A 14,364-nucleotide genomic window follows, 5' to 3' on the forward strand; every position below is an offset into this window, starting at 1 on the left:
GGCCCTATCACTACCTCAGGGCATTACAGGATAGTCAGGCTTTAGGTTCCAGTTAATGAACGGCCCTACTCCTGAGATATGTTCATTCGGTTAGCAGTCAGGGGTTAGGATTCATTAGGTGGTGACCTTTTCCTCCCCATAGCTTCTAGGCAGATACCTTCCTCTCCTCCCCTCCCCCCCCCTCCCCCCTTCCCCCTTCTTGTGTTCGGTGTGGTTTTCCCTCCCACCACCTCGTCGTGACATTTTATTTCTGCACTTTTTCATAAAATCTATTTTTCTTTTTCTAATGGAAAAAAAAGGCACTTTTTGCAATTTTTTTTTTATTATAAAAAATGTTTAAAATGCTTTTTTAACCCTTTAACTACCGGGAGGTTTTTTCAGTTTTCATTTTTCTTCCCTATCTTCCTTGAGCCAAAACTTTTTATATTTCCATTCACATAGCTGTATGAGGGCTTATTTTTTGCGGGACCAAGTTGTTACTGTCTAATGCACCATTAAATTATGGCATAAAATGTAGTGGGAAAAAGGTTAAAAAAAAAAAAAATACAAATTGGGTGGAATTGGGAAAAAAAATAAAAAATTTCTCCTCACCGTTTTATGGGTTTTGTTTCCACGGCGTTTCATTTGTGGCAAAACTGATCCATCACCTTCATTAAAACTTTTTTTTTTTTACATTTTTTGTGATGATTTTAAAGCTCATATATGAGCCTATAAATTCTGCTTTTAAATTTTTCATTTTGTGCTATCAGGGATTTTTAAAATGAGTTTTGGACTGCAGATTGTTCATTTCTTATCCTGGCTCTGCCATCTGGTGGACAAAATAAGAATTGCAGCATGAACACTAAGCCTCATCAGTGAGGCTTACAGTGTTCAGAGCAACTACCGAAGTCCACATTGGCCGCACTGGGCATCAGTAGGAAGCGCAAGCTTCCGGGTTTTTGCGCATTTAGATGCCGTGATCTCACTTGACCACGGCATCTAAAGCCTTTTATTACCGGTAGCAAAAGGGTTAAACATTTAATAGTCCCACAAGGGGACTTAGTAGGCAATCTTTAGATTTCTCCTAAAATACATTGCACTGTATTGCACAGAAGGCTGTGCTAGAGAGGTGTAGGATGGAACAAGCTGAAGGCCATAACACGGGGGGTGCCCAATCTAAGGCCTTTAGTCAATGCCCTCAAAAGACTTATTTGTGGTCACTAGGGGTTAAAATTAACTTAATTTAAAAGGGAGCAATTGGTTGAGATGTATAGAAGAAAAAAAAAAAAAAGTAAAAGGAGTATCACGTGCAGCATGGTCCACAAATTTTTAAGGAAAAACAGCACTTATAATGGGTGATACAATAGGGCACATGTGGGTACTTCTGACCTGAACTTGCATCCATTTCTTCTAAACCTGATCCCATTGTTTGCAAAATCCTGTCACTTGCATCATCTTTGGTGTCTGGCACAACTAGCTCATCTATGTCAGGATCATCTTCGTGTTCCATCAGCCTGGAAAGAAACACAATGATATTCCAGCAATGGGTAGAATATGACTATATAGGTCTATGAGATAATTCTTCTTACCAGTCCATGGCTGACTCTATTCCTTGATTTCCAGTTGCAGCCACTGCTTTTTCCCTGTACCAGAGAAGGAATGGCACCAAGGTTATGAAACAAAATGAAAAAAAGGATGGTCACAAGGTCAGCTACTTTCACTGTACTGTCTATTAATGATGAACTATTAGGCACAAACAGACTTGCTACTTTATCCTATAAGATGTGTGGGGATTTGCTCTGGTAACAGGCTAGCGGACGCAGTATAGAGGCAACCACAACAGTCTTTAACTTAAAAAGTTCAGTGTTTTATTCACACATAAGGAAAAACAAAAAGTGACATTTTGCAGTCTAGGTGTTCACACCATGAAAAGTCACAGAACAAAAAACCTTCACCTGGTTTGCAGTTCTACACCTGTGGTCCACAGCAGGCTTTAGAGGCCTGATTTCTCAACATGTGGCTCCCAGCCCTTTTGCACGGCACACGATTTTCAGATCCCAAAACACACAGGGACTGACAGCGCTCCACTGTCAGAGAGGAGTAACCCCACAACACAGCCGAGACTGCTGGCTGGGCTTGATATAGGCCAGCAAAGACCCGGCCTGGAACGTGGGGAGCAGCCATCCACCCAGCACTTTGGCTACTCCCAGTAAGAGCAGGTTACAGCCATACTAAAATCGCAACGTGCCAACCAGCACTATCTGCCGCTGACACTTGAAAATACCGGCTCTTACTTCACCGAGGCCAGGAACCTCGGTGACACATACCTTCCGTCAACAACAAACCCTTGCGCCTTCCTACATACCTCCCCCCTTTGTTCAACTCTGAGGGGGTGAACACTTGCCAGACAGTGTAAACGGGACAGGGCATCCACGTTTCCCTGTAAACGGCCTGTCCTGTGTTCAACTGAGAACTTGAAGTTCTGTAACGACAAGAACCATCTGGTAACCAGAGCATTTATCTCTTAGGCTTGGCTCATCCACTTGAGAGGGGAGTGGTCGGTCACCAGATGGAACTTTCCCCCAACAGATAATAGCAAAGAGACTCGAGTGCTCACTTGATGGCCAGGCACTCTCCACTATACTGTACCTAGTCTCGGCCGGGGTAAGTTTGTGGCTCAGGAAAACAACCTGATGTTCCTCCCCATTGATTTCCTGAGAGAGTACAGCTTCAAAGCCTACTTCAGAGGCATTGGTCTGTACCACAAACTCCCTCTTGAAGTCGGGCATCACCAAAACCGGTGACCCGCACAGGACCGACTTCAATGCGGAAAAAGCCTCTTCCGCCTGGTCATTCCAGCGGACCATCACGGACTTCCGTCCCTTCAGGAGCCCTGTCAACAGAGCCACTAAAGTGGCAAAATGGGGAACGAACCTCATAATAGCCCACCATTCCCAGGAACGACTTTATTTGCCTAGTGGTGACAGGTCGGGGCCAATTCCGAATCGCCTCCATTTTATTTACTTGGGGCACATTTGTTTGGGTTAGCGGTCAGTCCAGCCTCTAAGGGAGTCCACAAGGGGCGGGGGGCAGGAAGGCAATTGGCATTAGCTCAACTGCGGGCACTAAGCAGGGGTATTTAATGTACTGTATAATATAGGGAGAATTATTACTACTAGGGTGGTATTATGCAGAGCTTTACTACTACTGGGGGGCTATGAGGAACATGATAACTAATATGGGCTCTATAGGGGCATTATTACTACTAAGTGTGCTCTGGCAGAGAATTATTTCTATTGGTGGGATTTTGGGGAGCACTGTTACTTTGGGGGGCACCCTGGTATAGTATCAGCTTAGCACAATTATTTTTGGAGACAATATCCTTTATACTATTAGTGTCTGGGCGCAGTTATTTTTTAGAGCACTGTGTGCCAATAAATTGTTGAAGGGGCACTATCTGTGTGGTAGTAGTATTTCCAGGGGGACTATTTCTGCAGTATAGTATTGGGGAGTGGCAGAAAAGGCTGTTCAGAAGATGTGAAGATGATGGAAATGTGGAAACTAAAGTCTGTTTGTCAATTCTCCTTGCAGAGACGGGAGATGGGCTGAAAAATCTTCATGGCGGTCTGGTCTGAATAGAGAAGATAAAGAAAGAGAATGCCTACAACAAAGGTGACATCACTGGATGTAAGAGGTATGTGGCGCTATGTAGGAGAGGAGGATGCTCGTCTCTTCCCCCTGCCATTTGCAGAAGGAGGATTCAGAGCTGGGTGACGACGGCCAAAGGGAGGCAGCAGGCCACGGCGGGTGGCAGGATGGTGGGGGGGACCACAAGCCTTGAGCAGAATCTGGGGAGGGAGAAGAGCGGAGGAGCTTCCTGGCTGTAGCCTGCTGTATTATTGTATAATGTGAAGCAGGCAATGCAGCCAGGACAGGCCCTGCCCTCTCCGTATGATGTGTTGAGACAGGCCTCAACAATAGAATTTCAGCTGTACAGTGTTTGTTGGGAGTGGCCTAGTATATGTAGGAGGGGCTTTTAAACCTCTTAAGGACACAGGGCGTACAGGTACGCCCTGATGTCCTGGTACTTAACTCCTTAAGGACACAGCTTTATTTTCACCTTAAGGACCAGGCCATTTTTTGCAAATCTGACCAGTGTCCACTTTAAGTGGTGAAACTTTAAACGCTTTTTACTTATCCAGGCCATTCTGAGATTGTTTTTCGTCACATATTGTACTTCATGACACTGGTAAATGGAGTAAAAAAATAATAATTTTTATTTTAAAAAAATACCAAATTTGCCAAAAATGTGCAATAATTTGCACATTTCCAAGTTTCAATTTCTCTAATTCTATATACATAGTAATACCTACAAAAATAGTAATTACTTTACATTCCCATATGTCTACTTCATGAGTCCGTTTTTTTCAGTTTTTTAGCGATTATCTTAGGTAGGGGCTCATTTTTTGCGGGATGAGAGGACGGTTTTATTGACACTATTTGGGGGGCATTTTACTTTTTTATCGCGTGATATTACACTTAGGATCATTTTGGGAATTACATTTTATTTTTTGGGGGACGTTACAAGGCTTAGAAGTTTAGAAGCAAATCTTGAAAATTCTCAGAAATGTTCAAAAACCAACTTTTTAAGGACCAGTTCAGGTCTGAAGTCACTTTGTGAGGCTTACATAATAGAAACCACCCAAAATTACCCCATTCTAGAAACTACACCCCTCAAGGTATTCAAAACTGATTTTACAAAACGTCGTTAACCCTTTAGGTGTTCCACAAGAATTAATGGAAAATAGAGATACAATTCAAAATTTCACTTTTTTGGCAGATTTTCCATTTTAATAATTCTTTTCCAGTTGCAAAGCAAGATTAACAGCCAAACAAAACTCAATATTTATGGCTCTGATTCTGTAGTTTACAGAAACACACCATATGTGGTCGTAAACCGCTGTACGGACACACGGCAGGGCGCAGAAGGAAAGGAATGCCATACGGTTTTTGGAAGGCAGATTTTGCTGGACTGTTTTTTGACACCATGTCCCATTTGAAGCCCCCCTGATGCACCCCTAGAATAGAAACTCCAAAAAAGTGACCCCATTTTAGAAACTACAGGATAGGGTGGCAGTTTTGTTGTACTAGTTTAGGGTACATATGATTTTTGGTTGCTCTATATTACACTCAGGGGCGTAGCTATAGGGGGTGCAGAAGTAGCAGTCGCTACTGGGCCCAGGAGCCTGAGGGGCCCAGACGCATGTGCCACATAAGACACTGGCATTATAGAAAGTGCATGCTGGTCAATTTACACCTCTGGCTGGAGGGAAGGGGGTTTAGGTCAAGAATTGGCATGAAGGGGTGCCCTTTCAATGTTTGCCTCAGGCAGCAGGAAGGCTACGTGCTCTCCTGCCCCCTTCCAACAAGCACTGAGGGAAGGGGGGGCCCCAAGCTGAACTCTTGCACTAGGGCCCATGAGCTTTTAACTACGCCCCTGATTACACTTTTTGTGAGGCAAGGTAACAAGAAATAGCTGTTTTGGCACAGTTTTTGTTGTTGTTGTTATTTACAACATTCATCTGACAGGTTAGATCATGTGGTATTTTTATAGAGCAGGTTGCCACGGACGCGGTGATACCTAATATGTATACTATTCTTTTATTTATGTAAGTTTTTACAGAATGATTTCATTTTTGAAAATCATGTTTTAGTGTTTCCATAGTCTGAGAGCCAAAGTTTTTTCAGTTTTGGGCGAATTATCTTAGGTAGGGTCTCATTTTGTGCGGGATGAGATGACGGTTTGATTGGCACTATTTTGGGGGTGCGTATGACTTTTTGATCGCTTGCTATTACTCTTTTTGTACTGTAAGGTGACAAAAAATTGCTTCTCTTTTTCTACACCTTTTTTTTTTTTTTTTTACGGTATTCACCTGAGGGTTAGGTCATGAGATATTTTTATAGAGAAAGTTATTACGGATGCGGCGATACCTGATATGTATACTTTTTTTTATATATGTAAGTTTTACACAATAATATCATTTTGAAACAAAAAAAAAAATCATGTTTTAGTGTTTCCATAGTCTGAGCCATAGTTTTTATATTTTTTGGGCCATTGTCTCATGCAGGGGCTAATTTTTTGCGGGATCTGGCGAAGGTTTGAATGGTTTTTGGTACTATTTGGGCGTACATACGACTTTTTTGATCACTTTTATTACCTTTTTTGGGAAGTAAGGTGGACAAAATTTCAATTTCATCATAGTTTTTATTTTTATGGCGTTCACCGTGCGGGGAAAGGAACATGACCGTTTTATTGATCAAGTTGTTACGGAAGCGGTGATATCAAACATGTGTAGGGAATTTTTTTTTTTTTCATTTTTTATCAGTGATAAATGTATTTTTTTTATTTTTTACTTTTTGTTCACTTTTTTTTTACATTTTTTTGACCCAGACCCACTTGGTTCTTGAAGATCCAGTGGGTCTGATGTCTGTATAATACAGTACAGTTACACTATATAGAGGTACTGTACTGTACTTTCACTTTACAAAGTCTGATTTGACTTCTGCCTTTAGCAGAAGTCTGATCAGCACCATGGACAGCCGGACGCCTGTGAAGGTGTCCGGTTGCCATGGTAACCATCACTCACTGCCACATCAGAGCAGTGGGTGATGGGGAGGAAGGGGGGGGCCCCCTCCCTCTCCCATCGGGGGCTGAAAAGGCACAGAGCTCCCTCCCTCTTAACCTCTTCCATACAGCGGTCCCTACGGACCGCGGCATGGAAGGGGTTAAACGCATGACATCTGTGCCAGCACAGATGTCAGGCCTTCATCAGACACTGTGACGCAGTTGGGATGTGGGAGTCACAACTTCTTATGTAAGGATGTAACACCTAAATGTCAGGGCACTATCCAGTGCCTAGAGAGGATAGTGCCCTGACATTAGGTTGTTACATCCTTACATAGGAAGTTGTGACTCCCACATCCCAACTGCGGCAGAGTGTCTGATTAAGGCCTGTGAGCCAAAAACGTTCACACACTGCCGTTCAACTATGTGTACTGAGCTAACTGAGTAATAAAAGACAAACTCAAAGAAACAGAATTCTTCTGTGGATTTAAATTTACTAGTCAAATCATTGAGCAGGCACCCTGGGACAATGCGCAGGGGAATCCTGTGACCCCCCTGTGTCGCCGATCACAGCAAACCGCAGGTCAATTCAGACCTGCGGTTTGCTGTGTTTCCGTGTTATTCAGGTTTCTGGGGACCCGATAACCCAGAACAGGATGGTGATCAGTGGTGTGATAATACACCACCAATCACCATCCTGCGATCCTGAGAGGTGAGGTCACCATCGGCTCTGATTTGGCTGCAGGGGCAGGCGGGCAGTTTAAATTATTGCAGCGCTCCTCTCCTCCTCCTTTTGTGTCAGGGAGCCGAGGAGCCGATCTCCAGAGCCAGCACCCCAATCTGTGCCCAGCACTCCCTTCACTAAAAGGTATTTAGGGACAGGTTTAGGTTAGCCAGGGATATTCAGGGAAAGTTTAGTTGAAAAAAAAAAAGGTTTTGGTTGCATCACCCTAAATCGGGTGTCTGGGGTCCACAGCATAGCTGTGTGACCCTAGACCCCCCCCCCTAGGGGTGCTGCAGCTTGCCCCCCCCCCCCCCAACTTTTTTTGGGGAGCAAGCAGTTTTTTTTTTTCCGGCGTTACGCTGACTGTGGCCGGCACTCTTAGCGTCCGGCCACTGTTAGCGCATCGCACACCCCACCCCTGATCAGCTTCGGACGGGTTTTTTTTCACATTTTTTCCCCTTTTTTTAAATTTAGTTTAATTATTATTTTTTTCTGTTAGATTTAGGGTAAGTACGTGAATACCCGTGCCCCCACACATACGCAAACCAAATAAACAATTCCAAGCACGCACGCACACACACACACACACACTCCCCTATGGCCCGCCGGATGTTCTCGGCCGAGGAGGCATACGCCCAGCTTGCCTCCGACTCAGAGAGTCCCAGTGAGGACGAGGATGACCCCACTTTCCTTTTGTCATCCGCGTCCTCCTCATCATCTAGCGATGATGATGAGCCCCCAAGGCGGCAGAGCAAGGGGACCACCATGCTAGGGACCCTGTGGCCCACACTAGTACGAGAAGCTCTGGGGCTCGTACTAGTTTTCCAGCCACCAATTAAGGTCCACCGGAGCCCCCTACCGGTGAACTTGCATGGTGTACCGCAGAGCATTTTGAGCCTCCGATTCCTGATTTTGTTGGCCAACCAGGAATCCAGATTCACACAGTGGGCTTCACTGAATAGGACTATTTTAGTCTTTTTAGTGACTACTCTTTGAACCTGATGGTGGAGGCAAACAAACTGTAAACCCAACAGTTCATTGCTCAACTACCCGGTCTCCTTTTTGGCTACGGCTGGTGGCTGGATTCCGGTCAGTGCAGCTGAGATGAGGACGTTTTGGGGCCTCGTGCTGCACATGGGCCTAGTCAAAAAACCTAGTGTCAGGCATTACTGGAGTAAGGACGTCCTCTACCAGACCTCACTTTATAGTACGGCCATGACACGCTCCCGGTTTGAGGCCTTCCGGAAATGCCTGCATTATGCAGATAATGCAGCATGTCCCCCCTGCCTATGACCGCCTGTTCATAACAGGCCGGTCATCGATCACTTTGGGGCCATATTTTTGGAGGCCTATGTACCTGGAAGGGAGGTCGCGGTTGATGAGTCTCTCATTGCTTTCAAGGGGAGACTCATTTTCCGCCAGTATGTTCCCTCTAAGCAGGGCGAGGTATGGCGTAAAGCGTACAAACTTTGTGAGAGTACTTCTTACTAGTTTCGAGTGTACGAGGGGCGAGATTCCCGTATTGAACCCCCAGAATGACCCCCCACTCTGGGTGTTAGCGGGAAACTTGCGTGGGACCTTATGCACCCACTGCTAGATAGGGTTTCCACCTGTACGTGGATAACTTTTATACTAGTATCCCCTTGTTCCAGTCCCTCGCCGCCAGATCCACGTCCGCTTGTGTGACCGTGCGGAAAAATCAACGTGGCCTCCCTACCCACCCCTTCCAGGTATCTATCCTCAGGGTGCGACCCGTGCCCTTACCAGTGGAAACCTGTTGCTGGTCAGATAGAGGACAAGAGGGATGTCCTTGTACTGTCCACAATTCACGGTAACGGCATCACCCCTGTCCCTGTGCATGGTACCGCGGCAACTGTCCCTCAAGCCCGATTGTATCGTCGACTACAATCGGTATATGTAGGAGTTGATCTCTCTGATCAAGTCCTTAAAGCCATATAATGCCATGCGCAAAAACCCAGGCATAATACAAAAAAGTTGCGGTCTACTTGTTACAGGTTGCCTTGTACTAACTCTTTTGTGCTGTCCCAGAGCGCTGGCAACACAGGGACATTCCTTCAGTTCTATGAGGAAGTCCTCAAAGCCCTGATCTTTTCTGACCGGGAAAGAGCAGGCCGGAGTACCTCAGGAACTGGAGGCGCCCAGATCGTCCTTGGCCAACACTTTCCAGGTGTGGTCCCCCATACTGGAAAGAAGGGACGGACCCCAAAAAAGTGCAGAGTGTGTCACAGGAGAAGGATACGGAAGGACACCACCACTCAGTGTGACACGTGCCCCGATCATCCGGGCCTCTGCATTGACTGTTGCTTCAGGGAGTACCACACTTTCATGGAGTACTAAATTTATAATCCCCTTCCCCAATTTTAATTCCATTTAGCCTCTGACAATCGGAAAAAAAACTATGGTTCTCAGACTTGAGAAACTAAAACAAAATTTTTTTTTCTAAAATATTATTTTATAAATTTTTTAAAAAGTAGACATATTAGGTATCGCCACATCTGTAAGAATCTGCTCTATAAAAATACCCCATGACCTAACCCCTCAGATGAACACGGTCCAAAAAAAAATTATGCACCCCTAGAGTAGAAACTCCATAAAAGGAGGGAGGCCATGCGTCCCCGAGGACCCGTTCCCTGCTCCAGCCCTCCCAAAAGTGGGGAAGGACCCCAGGAACCGAGGTGAGGCTGTCACGGATCAGAGTGAGGGTAACTCTAATCCGTGTGATGTTAAACGTATGAAGCTGCTCGGCCAGGACAACAGAATAGGCAGCAGGTCACCTCCTAACACATCCCTAAATCTTAGGGATTGGCCGATATTGAGGATTTTAAATGTTATCGGCATCTATTTTGCCGATATTCCGATAACGTATGGGGGACACAGATCTCAGCGCTCTCTGTGTTCCCCTCCGCAGCACAGGGGAGAAGGAAGCGGTGTCTCCCTCCCCCTGTGCTGCTGCTGCCGCCGATGAGAGGAGAGAACATAAGAGGTGGGGAGGGGCTGTGGCCGCTGCGCCACCAATGAAGATAAGCCTTTCATTCATTCATATACAGGAGGCGGGAGCTGGCTGCAGAATCACATAGCCGGCTTCCGACCTCTATGAGCAATAGCTGCGATCCGTGGTAGTAACTTCTCAGGTGCCGCGGATCGCAGCTACCGCTCATAGAGGTCGGGAGCCGGCTATGTGATTCTGCAGCCAGCTCCCGCCTCCTGTATATGAATCATGAGAGACTTATCTTCATTGGTGGCGCAGTGCGCCCAAGCCCCCCAGTATTAATCATTGGTGGCGCAGTGCGCCCCCCATCCCAGTATTAAAAACATTGGTGGCGCAGTGCGCCCCCCCACCCAAGCCCCCCCCCCCAGTATTAATCATTGGTGGCAGTGGCCACAGGGTCCCCCCTCTCCCCTGCTCCTCCGATCGGAGCCCCAGCAGTGTAATCCTGGGGCTCCGATCGGTTACCATGGCAGCCAGGACGCTATTGAAGCCCTGGCTGCCATGGTAAGCTCCATGCTGCTGTGTGCACAAAGCACAGAGCAGCAGGGACAGTGTGAGCTCCTATTCACCCTGATAGATCTCTATCAGGGGGAATAGGACAAGGGTTCTAGTCCCTAAGGGGGCTAAAAGTTAGTAAAAAAAAAAAAAACACAAAAATATTAAGTATAAATGAAAAAGATTTAAAAATAAAAATACACATTAACAATAAACAAAAAAAATACACCTTAACAATAAACATTAATTTTTTGCAGATTTGTGTAGGAAATATTTTTTTTTTCTCAAAAATGAAAATTCCCAGAATATCGGTATAAATTATCGGCTATCGGCCTGAAAGTTCACAAATTATCGGTATCGGCCATAAAAAATCAATATCAGTCGATCCCTACTAAATCTGACTCCTAGCTGTATGAGCCAACCCTGATAGTAGGAAGGCTCATACTCAGGAACCTCGGGTCCCTACTAACCCCCAAGGGATCCCTGAACTAGGAGCTGGGTAAGACCACCTGTTCCTCCTAGACACGGACGAACAGGAGTCTAAACTGCCCTAGCTGCAAGGAAGGGGAAACAAACAGCCTATGGATATGACAGGTTAGTGAAAGCACTTCCACACCTACCTGCCACAGACACCCTGACTGGATCCCGTGCTCACAGCTGATGTCCACACCAAACATAAATGGACACAGCACACACACAAACACACAGGAACCCAGATCCATAGCTGCAGTAAGAATAAACACCAACATAAAGCATAACATCACCACATGTTTTTATGACCGCAAGGGAGGCTCTCACTGGAGAGATGGTATAAGGATACCAGGAGGATGACTCCAGCAACATGCCTGGAGTACCCCTCAGCTTCTGGCTTCCAGCAGGAGCTAAATAGCCCAAGTGGCCACACCCACACAGACACACACTGGAAAGGGAATTAACCCTTCCAAGACCAGATAGGGTAGTGAAGCCACTTAAAGGCAAAGTGCACACATACAGAAACCTTGTGCACTACAAACAGGGAAAGTGCACACCACACAGACAAAAGGCACACCTACAAAGACAGGTTGCCAGGAGCAACCGCATGCACTTCACAGCAAGCTGCCTAGCAACAGCTCAGGCTGCTATGCTGGGAATAAAATCATGTTGCCAGCGGCAACCACACGTGAGGCAAGATACTAGCAGCCCTCACCATGTAGTTGACAAGAAAACCAAAACCGCAGGCAACTGCATGCGGCTCCAGGAGTCACGACCATGACCATGGTCGTGACAGAGGCTGGGCGGAAAAGACAGAGTTTCTCCTGACTGCAGGAGCGGCTTCCACGTACTTCCGCCGGACAGGAAACAACGACTGACTAGGTAAGGGGGAGGAGGTTCTTAAATCTTCTGCTTCTACGTCGTTGTTTCCTGTCCGGGGCGGGGACATCCCTCCAATAAGTGCCGTTGTGGAGGTGTTAGGGAAAAACAGGAGTATTCACAAGCATTTGGGTGTCTAACTCTCCAAACATCATGGAGATCTAATTCCCTCATCAATTTGGCCAGTGAAGTCTCCCGTATCTCAACAAGGAAAGGATGATGTTGGAATTTATCCAACATAGGGTCTAGATACTTATTAAAGTCTCCTAGCATAAGTACTGGTATTATTGGACCCTGAGCTACAATATTCATGACTTGCTTTATCACCTGACACGAATACGGTGGAGGTATATACAAAGCAACAAGAAAAAGTGGCCTATTGTATATAGAACAGTGAAGGCAGACAAATCCACCATCAGGGTATAACAGAGTTATAGCATTCAAAAGGTATAGTCTTATGGACCAGGACGCTAACCCCTCTGGCATGAGTAGAGAATGTGGAATGATAGGAGTAAGAGATCCATGGCTTGTGTAGCAAATTATGGTCCTGTGCAGACAAATGTGTCTCCAGAAAACATAAAATGGCAGGTTGATGTTGTTGGACTGCATTGAAAATAGCTTGTCTTTTGTCACTGTCTCTCATCCCCTTAACATTCCCCACTAATACTTGCATTTTACCCAACATTATGTTTCAACATGGCAATATTAAACAGGATATACCGTATATCATGATGGACGAAATCCATACAGCACTCTAACATATATAAGTAAGCCGTCTCAACACACATTCCTCCCCAATACAATTGTACTTGATCATAGCAGAGCAATGCACAACACAGTAAAACTGTAACAAACAAAATGGGCATAATATCCCCCCTAGACAAAAACATGAGGCTCAAGAAATTCCTGAAACTAGCACTCACAATAAGGCGCGTTCAGTAATGATACTATAGTGCAAGTATTCTAGTATAAACAGAAGAGTCCTGAGCTAAGCATCACAAATATAGTTATAAAACTGAGGCACAGGTAGTATACATTTAGTTTATTAGTGATATAGGCTGGTACGAACGTTTCCAGGCCCATATAATATTAGCAAACTGAAACGTCCCAACATGAATAGACACCCTATTAAAAAAAGGGGGTTAATACAGCACATAAATGGAAAGAAGTATAGAATATACCCATCAAACTGTTGAAAAGCGAAGACATTCATGACGACATCTTTCGTGATCTTTAAAGGGTTTCTGTCACCCCACAAAACTCTTTTTTTTTTTTTTTGGATAGTTATATTCCTTATAGCGCGATATAGGAGAATATAATAGTCTTACTTACTTTCATGCGGCCGATTCTTTAGAAAATGAAGTTTTATAATATGTAAATGAGGGCTCTACCAGCAAGTAGGGCGGCTTCTTGCTGGTAGCCGCAGCAGAAAACCGCCCCCTTGCCGTGTTGATTGACAGGGCCAGCCGTGATCTCCTCCTCCGGCCGGCCCTGTCAGTATTTCAAAAATCGCGCGCCTCTGGTCATTCGGTGCAGGCGCTCTGAGATGAGGAGGCTCGTCTCCTCAGCACTCCCTCAGTGCGCCTGCGCCGATGACATCACCGAAAGAGAAGACGTCAGTTGAGGACGAAATGGTACTCGGTGTGCCCTCTCGATGGCAAATAATGGGGATAGGACCTGGGAACCATTTTTCGAAAAACACTGGGGCATTAGAACCTTCAGCTCTTTCCGGCACCCCCACTGGCCTAAGATTATTCCGCCGAGACCTGTTTTCAAGGTCCTCTGCGATGTTATGTTAGAGTGATGTTATGTATAACCTTAGCCATGTCTCTTTTAACAGGAGGAAGTTGGTCTTCCAAGTCACCCATGCGGTGTTCCACTTCTTCTACCCTCTCATTGACTTTCTTAAGATTTTGCCGTATAAAAGTCACATTTGTCTGAAGGGAGCCTATAGAAGTGTGCAGGGAGGCTAGCGCAGTATTACATTGCTGCACTGCCGCGTAAATATCTTTGGCCGTTGGTTCGGTCTCTTGGGGAAGGTCAGGGATTGCCCTTTCTTGCAGAGAGGTAATCTGCTTTGGAGGTGGGGCCTTATGTACATCAGCGCTGGCCTGTTTCTCCACCAAACCATCTTCCCCCACAGCTTCATTGCTGTCAGCCTGATCAGGAGCTACAAGGAGC

At 45.6% G+C, this 14,364-nt stretch overlaps 1 protein-coding gene across 1 annotated transcript in view; it reads right to left on the minus strand.

Annotated features, from left to right (window-relative positions):
* The window catches only part of UBXN1 (UBX domain protein 1), a 284,132-nt gene that overhangs the window by 202,414 nt on the left and 67,354 nt on the right, over positions 1-14,364 (minus strand). The window contains 2 exon segments of the mRNA XM_040410065.1: positions 1,369-1,493; positions 1,569-1,622. Of these exon segments, the coding sequence (XP_040265999.1) occupies positions 1,369-1,493; positions 1,569-1,622 (179 nt within the window).

This window comes from Bufo bufo, chromosome 10 (genome assembly GCF_905171765.1).
Source record: "Bufo bufo chromosome 10, aBufBuf1.1, whole genome shotgun sequence".
Taxonomy (NCBI): domain Eukaryota; kingdom Metazoa; phylum Chordata; class Amphibia; order Anura; family Bufonidae; genus Bufo; species Bufo bufo.